Raw genomic sequence first — 20,423 nt, 5'->3', positions numbered from 1 at the left:
ACGTGCACAGAGAATCCAAAGTGCCTATACCTGGGACTGGGGGTGACCCCACCTTCAGAGACTCTCATTTCGCTAATGTATTTTTCAGATTCTGTTTTAGTCCCATAATATAAAATTAATACATATTTCTGTAAAAAATTATATATATATATATATATATATATATATATATATATATATATATATATATATATATATATATATATAAAACCTTTACTGGAGTGCAAAGATAGATGTAATAAAATATTATTTTTAAAAAAGTGTTCCTCATATCATGATCCAATAAAACAGAAGTTTCCATCCATTTTCTGGTTAAACATTAGCATATTACTGACTGCATGTAAATTAAGGCAAATGAATACATATGAGAGAACAGAGGGACCTTGTTGCATGAACAAAGGTGGTCTATTCATTAAACACAGCCACGGTTTTTCTTTTTTTCTGTTACAAAAGCTGACAGACTTCTAAGTATCATGTTGACTACAGAAGACATGCTCATTAAAATACATTTTATACAACAGGTCCAATGCCTGTAGATAAATGTAAAATATGTAAACAAACTCTGAATAATGTGTCTATGTCATGTTTTTTGTGTGGAGTTTAAGTGTGTTGGCAACTTGGGGCTACAGAATTTGGAAACCTATTTTATGATACATTTGCTTGTTACCCTGTCAATCTTTGTTTTTATTTTTTTAAATATCACTTCAGCGCAGTGAGGACATTTTCTGCATTGTGAGCTAATGTACAGCTGGATATACATGATTGGCTCATGCCATAATCCATTTTATTATCCACAAATAGCAGCCATTTTGATCCTGTTTGCTGCTCCACCCTGTGAAATGGTAGCATGGCAGCAAGGCTGGTTACCACCAGGAAGAAGACAAAAGTCAGGAAGTTGCAGTTAAAGCTCTAGTCTGCGCACATTTATTAAAACCAATAATAAATAAACAAGTCACAAATCGGTTAAAACCAAGTCACAAACTATAGGTACCTTTCACTGGGCTCCAGGTTATCCCCGCCAACAACCACGTGGGGAATGTGGTCATTACCTAATTACCTTACATTAATATGAACATGTTCTTAAGATTATTTTGTATAGGTTGATTCGCTAGTAGAGTAGAACGATGTTATGTGGTTTAAAACGTCGTGTATAAAGAAAAACACAGTTTCGGTTTTGTCACTTGCACTCACTGGCGACTCGTGGCTTGAAAAACTGGTGGGGCACAGTCCACCCACCCCCAAAAAAAAACTGTGCTCAAACCCGATGCCTGATTTTAACCATTTTTATGTAAATATTAAGCTAGCTTTCTAACATTACTTTCATCACAAACAGTTCTACGCCAGATTGTCACAATCACGAGAGCTGCAAACACTTTACAGGCAAGGGTCTCTTATCGACAGGCAGCTGCACCTGCACTAACCTGAGTGTTTGAAATGGAAGGATCGTCACACTCTCGTGCTGTTAACATTCTAAACTATAGAAGAGCCACGTTCGGTTTCTGTTGATGTCTCTGGCGTTGGTGGTTTAGCCTTTTGTTGTAGAAAAACTCAAAACGTAGCTGTCTTTTTGCCATTTTAACAGGGCACAAATTCACTCCATTTTTAGCTCATATTTTCGCTGACTGAAAAAGTGAAAGTCTCACACGAGAACAAATATAACGGTGAAGGGTCTTAGACTCTGGTTATATTATTAAGTTTTGAAAGTTTGAAATAAACTGCACACTTATGTATTTTTAAATAATAAACCCTGGCAACAGTGGCGTAGGATTTTTTTTCGGGAGATAGTGGAAATGGTAACTTTTTTTTTTAAGGTGAGTAGTCACAGTGGTGCAGTTGGCAACCTGATTTCTTATTAATGCATTGACGTTTTATTTTCGAAAAAAAAAAAAACAATCTTTTTTTTAAAAAAAACAGAAGATCCAATAACCAAATACACTGTTGTGCAAAAAAAAAAAAAAAAAAAAAAAAAAAAAAAAAACAGTTTAGAACACTTCCGATTAAAAACAAAAAAGGAAATAACGCAAAGGACTTGAACTTTTAACATGCGCATCAGATTTCAATTTCACATTATGATAATAAATAAAAATAACTGTATATAATGTCATTTGTACTTATGGTTGCTCATTTTTGTTAACTAACATTTGGTGTTCAAAGCAAAGCAAACCATTTTATTTAATTTCACTAGCTCCTCTTGGAGCGCTAACTATACAGGTTATTCCCTAACTGACTTGCAGGACGGCTAAGCCGTTTACCTGACACCACAAACAAAACAAAACAAAACAAAACACGCAGGTCTCCAGCACTTACTGTTCAATGACTGCTCGGAAGCAGAGCACCTCTCTTCTGCTTCCTTCTACTCAGCAGCCCTGAGCAGACTGACTGCTCCTCTTAAATACCCTGCACCTGGTCCCACTTTAGCAATAGCTACCAGGTGCAGGGGATAATTAATAATAAAACAATTAACAAATGATTAACTAAAAGGCAAAACAATTAAACAAAACAATAAGACAACACAATCAAAGAACAAGGTGCATTTTTTTTCTTCTTTTCTTCTTCAGGGAGGTTTTAACCCCCTCCCTGCTGTCTCACAATATATATATATATATATATATATATATATATATATATATATATATATTGTAAAAGAATTCACGTTCTCGGGTTCGTTGCCCCTTTAAGAATTGACCCAGACACAGAAATAGCGTTCAGCGCTTCCGCGCACTTTTAATAAAACAAACAAAAACACAAAACAAACACCTAGCTCTTATACGAGCACTAACTAAACATACAGGAACGCCCTTCCTAACACGGGACGGATACCCCGTTTACCCGTAGCAACCAAAACACACGCTTTACACAGCTCAACACAGCACAGGACTTACATTGGGACTGCTAGGACACAGAGTACTCCTTTCCATGTCCTTCTCCTCAGCAGCCCCTGAGCAGACTGACTGCTCTCCTTTTAACTGCCCAATAACGCTCAGGTGCGGATAATCACTAATAAAACAATTAACAACAAGTGCATTCGCACATCTTTTCTCTCTCGCAGGGAGGTTTTAACCCCCTCCCTGCTGTCCCACTCCACCTGCTTCCTCACACATCCCCCCCCTTGTCTTTTCAAGACACAGGCCACGAGACGGCCACCTCCTCCCCTAAAACACAACCACCCAGCCTCAAGTCCAGCAATGTCCATTGCCGCCCTCTTCCACGGACGGGCTTGAGGATGGGTCGGTCCTTTCGGCGCTGCCAGGAAGGGACCACAAACCGGCGACACGGGACCCCACCGGGCTAACAGGGCCGACCGAAGCGTAGGCCGGGGCACTGGAGGATGCCGCAGTGGACACAGGTCTTCCCCTGGGGACTGGCGCAGTGATGCCCGACCACCCAGGGGGAGTGAAGCAGCGAACAGGGGGAGCGACAGTGACGTCTGGCAGCAGCCCAGCGACGTCTGGGTGCTCGGGAAGAGCGGAGCAGGTAACCAGGGGCAGAGCTGTGGCCAGTGCTGCAGACCCCTGGGCTCCAGGTCCAGCACAGGGAGGTCCAGGAAGACCGACAGGGTGTCCCGGAGCAAGGGGTGAGGGACTGGACGCAGCGGCGCCGAACTGGACTGTAGGGGTGGTGGTCAGGGCTGTGGTGGAGGTATGCTTTCCACCTCCTCCCCGGGCTCCGGCTCCTCCCCTCTGGGCTCCGGAAGCGGCGGCTCCTCCTCTCTGGGCTCCGGCAGCGGCAGCTCCTCCCCTCTGGGCTCCGGGGCTTGAGTCAGTGGGGCACCCCCTGCCTGCTCCCACCTTTGGAGCAGCAGGTCCAGCTCCGTCGGCTCCGGATCCGGTAGCCCCAACTCCTGTCTCCACTTCTTTGTCTGTTCTACTTGAGCAGCGGTGTTTCTTTTGATCTCCTCGATCAATTCCTTAAAATCCATTTTTTTCTTTTACTGGGTCGTAGGGGCACCCACACTTCTGGTACCATATGTAAAAGAATTCACCTTCTCGGGTTCGTTGCCCCTTTAAGAATTGACCCAGACACAGAAATAGCGTTCAGCGCTTCCGCGCACTTTTAATAAAACAAACAAAAACACAAAACAAACACCTAGCTCTTATACGAGCACTAACTAAACATACAGGAACGCCCTTCCTAACACGGGACGGATACCCCGTTTACCCGTAGCAACCAAAACACACGCTTCACACAGCTCAACACAGCACAGGACTTACATTAGGACTGCTAGGACAGAGTACTCCTTTCCATGTCCTTCTCCTCAGCAGCCTCGAGCAGACTGCCTGCTCTCCTTTTAACTGCCCAATAACGCTCAGGTGCGGATAATCACTAATAAAACAATTAACAATAAGTGCATTCGCACATCTTTTCTCTCTCGCAGGGAGGTTTTAACCCCCTCCCTGCTGTCCCACTCCACCTGCTTCCTCACAATATATAGGTAACATTTCTCTCTTTTCCTGAGCACAGTTACGTCACCCAGTCTCTGACCAGCTGGGCGAGTTTCATCTTTGCACAGGTAGGGGTAGGGATATGGTCCGCTGCCAGCCAAAACTTGATCCCAAACGTGACAGGTTTGTTTGTCCAGCAACACCGTGCTTTTGTCGGAAACAGCTGCTTGTCCATGTAATGTTTTATGTTTAGCTTGAAACAGGCAACACTGTTTTCAATGAAGTTCTAAATTTCTGATGCCAAGGCAAATCTATCTGTAGTTGCTCTCAAAATGCAAAAATAAAGATTTCTCGAACAATTCTTGTAATAGTAATATTATAAGACAGCAGACTATATATGCTCATGTAGACAGCCAGACGGCAAGGAATTGATATGATTACAATAGAGATTTGGATAACACATATCAAGAGCAATATTCTATTCAAATACATACTGCTGTAAACTCAGCGGAGGTACAGATAAGCGGAGGGGCAGCAGTGTGGAGAGGGGCAGCAGTGTGGAGTAGTGGTTAGGACTCTGGACCGGAGGGTCGTGGGTTCAATCCCAAGTGGGGACACTGCTGCTGTGCCCTTGAGCAAGGTACTTTACCTAGATTGCTCCAGTAAAAACCCAACTGTATAAATGGGTAATTGTATGTAAAAATAATGTGTAAAAAATGATGTAATTGTATGTAAAAATAATGTAATTGTATGTAAAAATAATGTGATATCTTGTAACAACTGTAAGTCGCCCTGGATAAGGGCATCTGCTAAGAAATAAATAATAACAACAAACTGACTTGTATACATATAAAAAATAGCGTGTTGTAGGTTATACTAACAATAAAAGCATGTATTGTAACAAACAGTCAAAATGACTACTTTTGGTGGTTCTAGGTAGAAGTGCTCATAACTTTTTTATTTTTGCGATTCTGACTTTAATGCCGTCAGTATATTTAATACCGTGGATCTTTAACACACAGAGTCATTTACATTTTAAAAGTGAAAACCATCAAAATGACTACAGTGGCGGTTCTAGTGTTAATGAGAAAATGACACACATTTTTAAATGTGACACTTCAAAATGTAACGTGAAATACTGTACTACGATTATGGCTTCCAGTACTTTTGCAATATCATTTTGTAGTTTGATTACATGATGTTAAATAAAATATCTAAAATTATGTTGAGCACAAAAAAGCCACTTTTGTACCCCAAAATGTATTAAACTGGCATAGCTGGGAATGTGTGGGTGCTACGGTATAGTGTGTAGTATATGTAGAATGTAGAGTGTATAGGAGAAAGGAGAAAGAAAATCTTTACTGTTGTGTGAATTACAACTTTTGAAACTGTAGTTTTTTTGTTACAGGAAAATGCCTTAGCTGTCCCTTTGTTCCCTTTGAATTCGAAGACGACCACCAACCAATGCTTTTTGGGATATGCCTGCCTTAGGCAGGTCCTCGCGACGGCTCCAGTATACTTTCCCAAAAGTAATGGTTGGTGGTCGTCTTCGAATTGAAAGGGAACGTTAGGTTACTTACCGTAACTCTGTTTCCCTGAAAGAGAAGACGACCACCAAACCTTGCAAGGTCGCATCACTTGCATTCACGGGTTCGATGCAAAAGAGGAAGTGAGCTCTGTGGAGCGACTACTTAATCCCTCGGCAGGCAGGACCGAGGACGTCACTCCACGGAGGGGCCTAATCGGCAACTCTGACATAAAATGCTCAGTGGATATCTACCTAAGACAGGCATATCTCAAAAGTATTGGTTGGTGGTTGTCTTCTCTTTCAGGGAACCAGGGTTACGGTAAGTACTATTGTGTAGTAAGTATTAAAGTGAAATTAGGTGTTGTTTTGTTTATTTGTTTTGTGTGTTGAAAGAACAATAATAAAAAGCCTGTTTGTCTGAACTGTAAACAAAGTCTCCAGACCAATAATTGTCTAATATTAACATCCGGCACCGACCACAATAATATATATATATATATGTGTTATTTTATTATTATTATTATTATTATTATTATTATTATTATTATTATTATTTGTTTATTTAGCAGACGCCTTTATTCAAGGTGACTTACAGAGACTAGGGTGTGTGAACTATGCATTAGCTTCAGAGTCACTTACAATTACATCTCACCCGAAAGACGGAGCACAAGGAGGTTAAGTGACTTGCTCAGGGTCACACAATGAGTCAGTGGCTGAGGCGGGATTTGAACCGGGGATCTCTTGGTTACAAGCCCTTTCCTTTAACCACTGGACCACACTGCCTCCAGAGCAGTCTTTTGCTCCCATTTCAAACACTGTCAACATCTTCTCTTCCTTGGTCTCTTCCCTGTGTCATAGAATCACTTTCAGTACCACCAGTATCCTGTTGGTTTGAATGCAAAATAAGAACGCAATATGTGCATACATTATAATTCTAATTATTTACTCATGTTCTAGACAGTCTTACATAATATACATTTGCCTATCAATAGTGACAAGACACCACAAACCAGTTAACACATTTTGTGCAAAATGCAGCTTGTTATGAAGGAAAAATCATAACTAATCTATTCTTCCAGTTTGGATTCACTTTGTATATAATTTTCTGTTTCACTCATGAGAACTGCAGACTTTATGAAAATAGAAGTTAAAAAGCACACCTTTCTTTCTGCAAATATCTAAAATCCATAAATTATGCAAGGATTTTTGATAAATAAAACTGCAATCTGAGGCCTTTTTCTGTCATAATTTTCACAGCTTTATTGCAGTAGTGGGGATGGAAATAAGACTCCTATTGCATAGCAGCTTCACCCATGATTGTTAGGTAACAAGCTCAGGTGTGTGTTATTAAACTCATCGTAAAACCAGGATCATACTGTTATACATCCCTGAATAGTAAAGTATAGTAACTAAGTCAACATACTATACAACCAAAGGGATCCTTCATTTTTAAACTGACATTTTTAGCAACTAGTGTACATTACTATATACACTGCTGTACAAAAGTCTTAGAAATGCTGCATTTTTCTACTCGGATGCATAATGAGCATCAACAATTTACTCAAAGCCTCCACTAGTGTTTTCTACTACTATAACAACCTTGACTTGCATAAAGAAGGAAAAACATTGAGTGAAATAGCTTGCATCACTCGATTTTCAAGGTGTGGTATCTGAAGCATAAATCAACAAGTACAGAGAAACATCATCTGTAATTGACAAACCCAGGAATGGAAGACCCAAAAAACTATCTAACAAGGATGAGCAATACTTGAAGATAATATCCTTAAGGAATATAAAGAAGACAAGCGTTGAATTGACAACAGAACTGGCAGGAGGAACAGGTGTCGTTGTCCATCCATCAACAGTACGAAGGTCACTCTTGAAATCAGGACTTAAAGGATGTGTTGCAGTAAGAATACCTCTGTTAAGAAAGGGGAACAAGACTAAAAGGCTAAAATATGCACAACACAGAAATTGGACTATGTGTTTTGGACTGTTGGATAATGGATGTTGGACTAATGGATGGACTAATGGATGGACTAATGGACTAATGGATGGACAATGATACCTGTGCCTTCTGCCAGTTCAGTTGTCAATTCAACACTTGTCGTCTTTCCATTCCTTAAGGATATTATCTTCAAGTATTGCTCATCCTTGTTAGTCTTCCAGTCCTGGGTTTGATATGTGAAAAAGGCTAAATATCTTTACCTGCCTGTTTCTTCTGAACTGAACACTGTAATAAACATGGAAAGAAATATAAGTATGTTATTTAAAAATGAGTTTAAAAAAAAAAAAGAAGTTATTTTCATTTTGAAAAAAATAAAATAAAATAAATAATAGCAAATTAAGAGACTGATACCTCACACAGATAAGCCACAGATGGTTTTTTTTTAAACTTTTTACAGCACTGAGGAAACACTCTGGACTGCATCAGCCCCCGTGGTGATCTGAAATTAAGCCTAAAAGCAAGTGGCTGATGCAATCCAGGTGGATTCCCTGGTCTTGTAAGATTGTTTTTAAAAATCCAACGATGACCTACCCCTCAAAGAATTAACACCTAGAATACATAGTGGCAGCATTATTAAGAACATTAAGCATGTTTCAGATCAAACCTCAACAGGCATGTGGAATTTTACAGACACTTTAAAATGTGTTATTTTATTTGCACCACAACCCAGCACTCCAGATAAGGTTTTGGGTCATGAGTAATTTACTCAACAATTTAGACACTATTTGAGTAAAATGTATTTTGGGTGAGTAAAATGCAACATTACCTTCAGGTCACCAGTGCTTTCAATGTACATACTGGGCTGTGAAGCAAATAAACACAGAAACAGAACATTTAACATGCAAATGTAAGCTGTGTAGCAATTTTTTTAAATGTGTGAAACACCCAGCACACAGCTTATCTGGAGCGCTGCCACAACAGAAGGAACAACTGTGTCCAATATCATCTTTATAATGAATTGTAATTCAAGCAACATAATGTGCACAAATTTTTCCTTCTGAAAACAAAATTGAGAATTTAAATGATGTAAAGATTATAGGGTTTTATTTGTATAAAATATATCTGTTCACAGATGAAACAGACAAATAACAAGTGGTATGTTTCTTCTATCAATAATTGCAATAATGTTGTTCAATATCCATGCAACAAATTCAAAGCTCTAAGATGGATTTAAAAAAAAAAATCTGCTTTGCTAAGTATTTCAGAGAATAGGTCTTAAAATATGACATTTACATTTAATAAAATGACACATCTACACGTAATGGATTTTTTTTCTGTAACAGTTGAGAGAACACATTTATCTGGGGATATGATTTTTAAAATGCTGGTATGGCATACTATAAACAAAGTATAATTTGAAAATGTTACAAAATATGATCTAAGACCAATATTAACAATAATGAAAACATTGAAAATATGGTTTGTTTTTCATCACTCAGTATGTAAATAAATAACCCATATTTAGTTAGTGTGGTGAAAATACTAACCTCCCTGTTTGCTCTCCTCTTTGTCTCCACACAAAGAATAGAACAACTGCAAGTGCAATTAATATTAAAATAATTCCAGCAATAAGCACGCCATATTGCTCCCTGGAACTGCCTGGAAAAAGACAATAATGTCATGTAAAAAAAAAAGTATGATATTTTTTAAAAGGCCATATAAAATAGATGTAAATGCATATTTGATTATATTACCCATTTCACCAGATTTATTTATTTAAAATAACAAAATCTAATAAAACCATTGCGCACATGCATAACAGAGAGGTCCTCATAATCATGTAATAATCACATTACTGTACCTGAAAGTACCTAAAAATGACTGTATTAAAGCAAGAGCTTATCAGATTATACCCATAAGCAAACTGAAACGTCTGCAGTACAGGAGGCTTGGAATGCACAAGAATGTTTGGGGAAGACTGGTGCAAAACCAAGGCAGCTACCCTGTCCATCTGTAGAGCCTGACAGACAGGCACACATCACCCAATTATAAAAGTTCTACATCTTTTGAACGAAGACCCTAAAAAAAGGTGATGGAACCCTTAAGACACGACAGGAAGCGCGATTAACTAATGTTGTCTTGATGTTTTCTACAACGTTCTAAATCAAAATCACATTTTGTTTTATTTTCAATGTGCAAATGCGCCTCAATGCCACTTAGAAATTAGTCATTTTAAAAAGAATCATAATACTAAAACTAGATGTAATAGCCCAAGTAAACAGAAAATAAAAAAACAATTGTGCTAAAAAAAATAACATGCTATTTGACATTTTATGCAACATTAATTTAAGTTATTCAAAAAGATGTTGTTTAAAAAGCTGATTCAATCGTGGGATAAATAAGAAATATAGAAACAAGTACGTCAGCAGTATTTCTATACACACATTATTAAAACTTACTGATATGAAGATATATTGTCCCTGATGCTGTACCATATGGATTACTGCTTTCACAAAAGTATAGCCCATTGATATCAGGGGTCATCTCCAATAGATATTGCCCGCTTCTTTCAATATTCATTTTATTACTTGTCGCAAGACTCTGGTTTTCTCTGAAAACAAAGAAAGTATTTATCCATTTTTGGGATCGTGGTGCACAATTAACAGTCACTAAACATTATCTCAGTGTGCAGCAATCTGTTTATAAAGTACATCACGTATTTATGTTTAATTATTTAGGTTGAATCCATGTGCGATTACTTTGAAAGCTGCGTGCAGAACCTTAAAAGTGTGTTTGTTTTATCTAAGGTAAAACTATAAGAAACTTAGTCAAGTAGACTAATGTTTCGGCTACAGTAGGCTCTTCTTCAGTTCACCAATAACGTACTAAAGTCTGTTTTGTCGACATTATTTACAGTTTAAATAGGGGCAGGTTACTCCAGTCTGTAAGGAGAGAAGGAATTCTAAACTCAGTAAAATAGTTCAGTCCTCATGACCATTCTTAAGTTATCTGTTATTGTAGCTATGTATAAGGCACAGCAAGATGTGTGTTGTGATGGGATACTTCCACACCTTGGGTGTGCTTCAAGAGTGCTGATACGTGTTTAGGGTCATTATGTTGAAAAACAAAGCCTTCACCCACAAGTCACGTCCCTGAGAGTATTGCATGACATTTAAGAATGGAATCACACCAGCTTCTCTAAGATGTCTCTTTGTTTCCTTTGATAAAGTGACATTTGTTGTGGAATTAAAATCAGCAGCAAATTGAGGTCTGGGTAGGAAACGATTAGCCTTGGACTTTTAACAATCATTCGGTCTTCTCCGAGTTGTTTTCCTCTTTCTGCCTCAGACACTTTCGTTTGCATAGCTACCAGTTTACCAGTATCTGTTGAGTGTGTTTAACCTACCTTTGTCAAGGGGAAGTGTGTTTGAAAACAAACAGGCTTTTGATGCCACATTTAAATCCCGGGTTATTAATTCTTCAACTGCTGTTAAGCTTTCTACCACTCTCATTACCACATTCCTTATCAGTAGATGAGCTGGTTAATACCTACACCACCTTGACTGGTATCTTAGATACTTTAGTGCCAATCAAAATTCAGAGTGTCTTTTTAAAAAAAGCTCACCGTGGTTTAATGATACAACTCGTGATATGAAATATGAGGGTCGTAAACTAGAACGGAGATGGTGGGATTCTAAACTGCACGTTCATTATATTGCATGGAAGGGCCACCTGGTTAAATATAGGAAGGTTCTGGTGCTGGCTAGATCATCATATTATTCTAATTTAATTGAAACAAATAAAAATAAATTCTAGATTTATTTTTGCTACCCTAGATAAATTAATTAATCCTTCCGCTAATAGTCCCTTGACATTGGATCCTCTCTCACAGCAATGACACTTTTTTGTGGTATCCTGCTTGCAGCTTGTTCAGAATTCCGACTAAAACCAGGAAAAGTGAACATATTACCCATTTTGGCCTCTTTACACTGGCTCCCTGTGCAGTATAGAATTGATTTTAAGATTATGCTGTTAACTTACAAGTCCCTTAATGGATTAGTTATTTGCAGGAGTCACTGACCCTGTGCCTTTCAAACTGCACTCCGAGACGGGAGGTAAGGCTTTTTCTTGTAGAGCTCACAAATTATGGAATGCTCTGCCTTCGTTTGTCAGGGAAGCTGGGACTGTTACAGTTTAAGACTAAAAACGCACTTTTATAAAATGGTTTTCTTATCTTAGTCGGTTTCAGTGTAACTTTAAAATTGCTGCTTTTGTATTATTATTATGTGTACACTTATTTAAATGGTATAATTATGGCAGTTGTATGTGTGGCATGCTATACAAATGTATTGTGGTTTGTTATTTTTTCTTCTATTTACTATACAGTACTTTGCGATGCGTTTTTTAAAGTTATATAAATGCAATAAATAAATCAAATAAACTACACTCACTGTGACAGGAATACAATGATTCTTGGTTGTAAATCTCCCTCCCGACCTGTGAGGGCGCTAAGCAGCGAGAATGGAGTTCTTTGGACAGGCTGGTCTGACAGTTCTTTCCCAGGGTCGGGAAGTCGGCCAGTCTGGATGAAGGCGAGACTCCGTTGCAAGAACGCATTGACCCGGAAGGGAAACGATGTGGCAGCCGCAGATTGGCGAGGCGGTTGCACTCGTTTACCAAGGGTTCATGTGTCACGGCATAAAAGGGGACAGAGAATCGCAATCTGTTTCTTCACTTTGGTTAAAAACGTAAATAACCTAGAAGGATGGAAAATGCTTGTGATTGCTGTTCGTGTTTATTTGTTTGTGTACTAATTATTGTTATTATTATTAGTAGACACTTAAATAAGTTCCGGAGCTGTCGCCGAGGACCAGCAAAAACCCAGAACAACACTGCACAGATTGTCACCAGATAAATTGTATTACCCATCTGGAGCACTACAACGCGCACCCAGGACTGGGGACCATGATTGTATATTGTGGGAGAGATATCTTTTATTATTATTTGGGACTGCAACCTGTGTTATTTTCCCTGCGCTTTACACATTGTTGTGTATTGCCGGGGACTTTTCTTTTGGTCACCAGACCTGGACTTTGAAAATAAACTCCCCTGGAATGACTCTGTCTGGTTCCTTATGCACTGCATCACCCATGCATCTGTACACAGTAAAGCCACTTTGCCACTCTTACTTATTTCTATTTAAATCTATTAACCCTAAGTGGTCAATTTATTCAGCGCGTCTCAGGTGCGTCAGGTCCAATTTATTTTCACACGTGCAGTTTATTTTAGGACGTGCTGTTTAAAAGTATTTTTTTCACAGTAAAACAGGTTTAAAAGGCACTGCATATCAACAGGACACTCAGTACTGCATCTCCAGCCCCGCCCCACCCCTCGTTTGCTGTATTCTTCACATACTTCTTGATAGTAGTGCATACCGATAAATCATCTCCTAATCACTCGTTTTATCACCAAACTCCTCAATAATGTGATCCAAGTCATTATTTTATTACTATAACATCTGCAAATGTCTGTGATATTCTTTGAGCACTGGATGCAGAAGCAGCTATCTTATTTGTTTATGTCCGTGTTATCTATGTGGTGCCGTGGCTATCTGTATTCATAAGATACGCCCCCTTTTTTTTTTTTTCTTTTGGCTTCTCTCAGCTCCTATCAGTCTCACTCGGCCATTGAATGGTTTTCTCAGATTTTTCCAGCGAAAAAATGACTAGAGACCTGTTTTTCATGTCTTTTTGATGATGTCGGACAGGGTCCGACATTGGACCGGCAAGGGAAAATGTCAATGTCGGACCAGGTCCAACATAGGACCGCAAAGGGTTAATGCGTTTGTGATGTAATTTACTACATAGTTAATGTGAATCTGGTTTGTCCATGCCATTAACCTGGGTGAGTCTAGTTCATTGATGCTGGGCCAATCTAGTTTTGCCTATGCCAATTACTTGGGCGAGTCTAGTTTTGCATTTCTACACTCTCTCCTGCCAGCTTCCAAGTGTGTTCCGGGGTACCTGCCTTGCCTCCTGACAACAATGTAGCGATGAAGGCCCAGCATTGATGTTGAAGCATTGGGTAAAACTAGACTCGCCCGGGCTAACCCCGGAATTCAGTGAAAACTGTTGAAAAATACGGGTATTGCCCAGTTCTCTTTTTCAAGTTCTGGGCCAATCTAGATTCGCCTGATTGGAAGCGGACGAGGGCCGAAAAAAGTGGTAACTCACCGGGTTTCACCCTTAACATATATGTACATATATTACATGGATAGTAGCTATATTTCCTTGTAATGCACTGCAGTCCACATATATACTTTATATATGCAGACTGGCCATGCGGTGCCCATGAAATATATGCACGCCTGGGTGGTGAAGCCTACTGCTAATCTTTCCGGAATAAAACGAAATATTTACTTAATAATATTAATAATTATTATTATGTATCTATTATTATTATTTTTATTATTATTATTATTATTATTATTATTATTATTATTATTATTATTATTAATAATAATAATAATAATAATAATGCCCCACAAAGAAAATAAATCACAAACAAAAAAATAACTGTCAGTACTTGCTCCAGGAGTAAGTAGCCGGTGGGTTGGCATCTGCTTCACACTGGAGGAGTAGGCTGCCTGGTGGTTTCTCAGCAGCCCTTACATCAACTGATGGAGAATCTACAAAACATAGTATTTGATTTGTACCAAGCTCTGAAAACACCAATAACAAACACGTTTGTAAATAACATATCCCCTGAAAATACTAAATTAGAGCTGTCAGTATTGTGAAAAAGTTGATCAGTATATGTAGAATTGAAGGTGTGACATTATTACTTACAGACATATGAATATGGGCATGCATCCTTCATAGGGAGTAATTTACAAAAATGATTTTGCTTAAAAAAAAATGCTTAGAACTGGATACTGGAGCTAGATCGCTAACAAAACTACGATCGCACTGCATTAATATAGTTCAGTACTCACAGTATATATTTAGCTTATGTGAGACAATTTCTGGATGTTTCAGAGTTGGGTGTTCAACAATGCAAAACACTTCCTGCTGATGCATTGACTTGACTGGTATTGCTAGTAATTGGCTCCGAGTTGTCGTGGTACCATTTTCATGAAGAAAGGAGTTGTTCTCAATGCGCTGTTCAGTAAGAGAAGTTTTCCATGTGATTGTAGCAGCTGGCTTTCCACATGCAGCAATGCAGGTAGCTACTGTACTTTCTCCACTGCCAACTTCTGGTGGATCTTCAGTGAAGACTTTGATAACAGGAGTGACTAATACAAAGAATAACATTAAAAGATAAGGCTTTATATTGTGATCTCCATAATGCAGCATCACATACCAGAGATCAATCTTTTTTTCAGGTTCCCTGTGGAAAGGACTACCTAGAGTGCAGCAGAGACCATCTCACGTTCCAGAAACTTTGCAAATTAATATTTAATTTTTTTTATAACCAGAATTTTTCCTCATTGTCTTGTGTAAATGTAAGGATTAACCCACAACTCTAAGGGGTAGGTTTACTAAAATGTTGTGCCTGTCGCAATAGTCGCAAACAAGTCGGGAGTCTTGGGTAAAATATACTACACAGGCGCAATGCTATTTGCAACTTTTTAGGCAATGCTTTGCGGCTGCAGTTTCTGTTTGCGGTTCACGCACAGATTAATATGTAATTATGGGCATTCCTGCATAAATTCACAAATATGGGGTGGAGGTAGTGCAAATCAGTGTTCTCAAATATTATAATGAGATGTACGAAAGCCGCAGACAATTGCGACACCTACAATTGCATCACAGTTTTAATCAGTCGCAATTGTTGCTGGCATTTCCCAGTCTGCCTTTTCTCGTGCATTGCCAGTTGTGCTCAATGCAGTTATTGGTATTTGGTGAACAGCCAAATACCTATTCTTCCTTAAAAGCAGGATGAACTTACAAGCCTTGAAAACAGAATTCTATGATATTTCTGGTTTCTCCAACGTGTTGGGAGCAATAGACTGCACACATGTGCTGCTAACCCCTCCAGCTCATTCTGAGCATCTGTGTAGGAATAGGAAACACACCTATTCTATTAATGTGCAGTTGAGTTTGGTAACACAGACTTAGCTGGTCCATCTGCCTGGAGATCTTCCTGTATGTATGTGTATGTAAAGATCTGTAAGCCAGTACACGAACAAGTTTAAACCATCTACTTGTCCTCCCGATTGCCTCCCCGGATTCTATTAGAGAATAACAGAAGAGCACGAACGTGACAAGACAAAGGATAATCATTTTTTCTTTTTTGTTTATGGTACCTCGGGCATTTTTGTTGAATTGTTTCTACAATACAAAAAAATATAAAACACTGGGGTAATTAACAGAAATCTGAATGAATGTGAATCCTATACTGATCAAAGCCATTGCTTACCTCTTACGGTGAGTTGTATATCTGTGGAATATGGTCCACTGGGAAAAACAGTGAAAATACATATGTAGCCACCTTCATCGGAAAGAATTGTATTTTTTAAGATAATATTTGCATTCTTGTCTCCATCACCAATAAACTGTACTCTTTTTCCAAATTCATTTAAAGGTTTAGCTCCACTCTCTCTTTCAAAGATGAGAAAGTTATCTTCATGAGCACTGTTTTTCCTCTGCCAAGTTATCTGTGTAACTTCATCTGATGTATCAGTCAGTTTACATTGAAGAACGGCATCTTCTCCCATTGTAACATTTACATCTCCATCCACCACTTTAATTCCTGTAATGTTGAGAAGAAAGAAGGATTTTGTAACTATGGCAAAATTCAAAACAATATGGAAATACATATACTGTAGCTGACCTCTTTGTTACAATGTCATTTCAATAACCGGTTTGTTGTATTTGCAATTCAATTTTGTGATTCTGAGATATATCATGATAAACTTGGTCAGCGCTGTAAGACCTTGTGAAGAGTATCTCCAATGGCAAAACAACGCATCCCTTTTGGTAGGAGGAATGGCACATCTGAAACAATGGTTTGTAAAATAGCTAAAAGGATACATGGAAAAACAAAAAAATGTAAATGATGGTTACTTGGCTTTGATGAGATGTTAAAACAAACGTTACTAATGATTCTAATATTAGTACAAGTGTGTATCAGTGAAAAAAAGGGGCTTCAATGATTCATTCGCGAGCGTCATCAACAGGAATGAAATTTAAAAAATGACAAACATAAAAACATTAAATTAGCACATCTCTACAAGTTACAAAAGGAAATAGCTTAGGCTCTCCTTTCTTTAAGAATACAGAACACAGGCACATATCACAATTAACCCTTTAAGGCCCAGGTATTTTTGAAAATGGTCTCAACACAATGAAAAAGTCCTGTTAAAGGGTTAGCATTACAGCAACATTGAAAGACACTGCAATACATTTAACACTGTGTAATACAAAAAGGCAATTCTGCCCTTCTGAAAACACACTTAGTGACAACAATATGAAATGCAAGTCTGACATTTGAATAGAATGGGCCCAGTGTTGAGTGAAGTCTGAATTGTGTATTCAGTGGGGCAAACTACACTGTGGATCAGCCACCAGTCTATGTGAAAAATGTAAAAGAATGCCTAAAAATACTGTAGAGATTAGGAAAATAAAAACTACACAATATGCCAATTCTCCGCTTCTAACGGAGAACATGACTATTAAATATACTGTAGTCACGATAGCATACTGAGAACAGTGTAACATGTATACTGCTCAGCTTGGGTGTGCTATCTTCCATAAATAAGAAGGCTCCCCTCTAAAACCTCTCTCTAAACTATACTTTGTAGCGAGATCTGGTCTCACTAAACTGAACAAACCAACCAACCAACCAACCAACCAACCAACCAACCAACCAACCACAAGATTCCAAACAATGTGTTTCAGCTAAAAATATAAACAAGAAAGCCCCTTGTGCAGTATAACCCCTCTTATTTCTGAAGTGAAACCTTTAACACAGAGCACAAGTCATAAGTGCACAAGAACATTAGCAAACTGGCCTTTAAAAAAAAAAAAAAAAAGAAAAAAACATTGCATTGTGTTACTATCAGCAATACTTATCAGCAATGATTGGCCATGGTTAGATACAGTTGAGGGCCTCCGAGGGTGAAAACAACACAAAGAGGGGAAGGTGTGTGTGTGTGTGTGTGTGTGTGTGTTTACGGGTTTATTATTAATTCTATTTTACTGTTGATTTTAGGATTTAACTTCATAGTGATCCTCCAGCTATAACCAGGGCTTTCTAAATAAGCCAGAGATCCACCACCTAATACTATATTTGAATGTTTAATAGGTTTTCTTGTTTTGTGAAGTTAACCAAAATGAGATGCAAAAGCGACGCACGCACGCACTGTGGAGTAGTGGTTAGGGCTCTGGACTCTTGACCAGAGGGTCGTGGTTTCAATCCCAGGTGGGGGGTGCTGCTGCTGTACCCTTGAGCAAGGTACTTTACCTAGATTGCTCCAGTAAAAACCCAACTGTATAAATGGGTAATTGTATGTAAAAATGATGTGTAAAAAATAATGTAATTGTATGTAAAAATAATGTGATAATCTTGTAACAATTGTAAGTCGCCCTGGATAAGAGTGTCTGCTAAGAAATAATAAAACACACACACACCTTCCCCTCTTTGTGTTCTTCTTTCACCCTCGGAGGCCCTCACACAAGTGCTGTAATAAATCAAAGGGAACATGGTGGCAGGGAGTTAGACTAAACAAGAGCCTTTGGAGGATTGCAAGCTCCCACTAATCATCCTCACAGCTGTAAAAATACATTTGCCCTTGTGACAGGGTAGAAGCCCTGTGAAAGTGAATGGTGTGGCTTTTGTAGCTGTGTGAATAAAAATTATATATTTTGAATTTGTTTGGCAGGGATGGGGTTAAAATCTCATATCTGCCAAATCCTGGTGCAGAATGTGGCTGGTGCTTAATTGAGCATCAATTTCCCCATGGTTATAATATGCATTTGCCATAGTTTTACCCTGTTTACCATGTTTTCTAATATGCTTTACCATACCTCGCTTACCTTTACAATATGTTTATTATTGCTGTGCTTTTACTAGGGAAAACTTTGGCAGGTTTGTTCACCATGGTTTGTTTTACAGTTTGTTTTGCCATGCCTCTCTGTGCTTTGCAATGCTTTCCTATTCTTTGTTGCACTTTGCTCTGCTTCTACTGGGAGAGACTTTTAGCAGGGCAAACTATGGTAAATGCATAATATAACAATGGGAAAAGCTTGGGGGCAAAAGTGTAAAGTGGGAAACTTTTATAAGGTTAGCCCTGTAGCAATGGAGTGCAAACCAAGCTGTTGAACCCTGAAGATCAGAACCCCTACACTACAGTTTTATTCAGAAGCACAAGCCTTTCCCTGTCGCTGGCCTTCATATACAGTAATGGTAGGCTTGGTGGTCCAGTGGTTAAAGAAAAGGGCTTGATACCAAGAGTTCCATGGTTCTAATCCCCGCCCAGCCACTGACTAACTGTGTGTTACCCTGAACAAGTCACTTTACTTGTGCTCTGTCCTTCAGATGACATGTAAAATCGAGGTCCTATTGTAAGTGACTCTGCAGCAGCAGTTGTTGATGCATAGTTCACCCCTTAGTCTGTAAGTCGCTTTGGATAAAAGCATCTGCTAAACAACTAATAATAATAATAATAATAATAAAAATAATAATAATAATAATAATGTGTGCGTCCCCGTCCCTGAACAACCCACACGTTCTATTGGGTTATCTGGGTTCATGTCATGACATTCTCATTGGCGGTCTTTTAAAAAAAGTTTCTCACTTTTTTGTTTTATTTCTACCCTCCTCCTGTTACATTAGTAATTGTCCTTGCTCTGTAGGCTACAGTGTAACCATTGGAAACTACAAAATACAGCAAAAACAGATGCAAGGACATTTTATAGTCCATATTAATATTTGGGATGTATGGTACTTTCAATGGAGAGATATTGAGCACAGAGTTTAGGTGGGGTATTTTGGAATGCAGGGTCTGTCTCATTACATTGCAGTTTGACTAGAGAGAGCAAATATGACCAATGGGCATTTGTGAAGGGGGTTTTTCAGTTCTGCTCTGCTTGCTTGCTTGCATGGGGGGGTGGGAGAATATCAGAGATAACAGATGCAAAGGAAAGTGTGTGAGGAGGGGTCATAAATGACATCATTAAAAGGGTGTGCTTTGGAATCTACAAAACTGAAGTGAATGCATTGTCTGGTGCTCAGTTCTACCAATCTCACTGAAGCCCAGAGTGACGCGACTCTGTACAATAGTTCTATTCTTGTATTACAGCAATAAACATATTTTTGACTTCCACTAATATAGTTTTTCAGTTGCTTATCAATTTTTCCTTACACAGAGGTCATTGTCTTTTTAATCAAATTAAATAAAAAGCTGTGGTCTGGTCTGGTCTGGTCTGGTCTGGTTGTCATGGTTCCTGTATTCTGTGTGGTATCCTGTGTTTCTGTTCTGTGAACTGTGTGGGTGTTGAGATAGCATCCAAATAAATTAAAATAATTTAAAAGGAACCAAGCATCTCTCTCTTGTGCGAAA

General features: G+C 38.6%; 1 protein-coding gene across 1 annotated transcript in view; it reads right to left on the bottom strand.

Annotated features, from left to right (window-relative positions):
• Positions 1-4,028: 4,028 nt before the first annotated feature.
• LOC117406536 (nectin-1-like) overlaps positions 4,029-20,423 on the bottom strand; it is a gene marked incomplete at its 5' end in the record, with an annotated part of 36,036 nt that continues 19,641 nt past the window's right edge. The window contains 8 exons of the mRNA XM_034923047.2: positions 4,029-6,793; positions 8,119-8,143; positions 9,406-9,517; positions 10,318-10,469; positions 14,444-14,546; positions 14,853-15,152; positions 16,280-16,612; positions 18,493-18,542. Coding sequence (XP_034778938.2) covers positions 6,719-6,793; positions 8,119-8,143; positions 9,406-9,517; positions 10,318-10,469; positions 14,444-14,546; positions 14,853-15,152; positions 16,280-16,612; positions 18,493-18,542 — 1,150 coding nt within the window. The remainder of the gene's footprint in view (positions 6,794-8,118; positions 8,144-9,405; positions 9,518-10,317; positions 10,470-14,443; positions 14,547-14,852; positions 15,153-16,279; positions 16,613-18,492; positions 18,543-20,423) is intronic.

Source organism: Acipenser ruthenus, chromosome 8 (assembly GCF_902713425.1).
Source record: "Acipenser ruthenus chromosome 8, fAciRut3.2 maternal haplotype, whole genome shotgun sequence".
Lineage (NCBI taxonomy): Eukaryota > Metazoa > Chordata > Actinopteri > Acipenseriformes > Acipenseridae > Acipenser > Acipenser ruthenus.
This window is presented reverse-complemented; position numbering and strand designations above follow the sequence as displayed.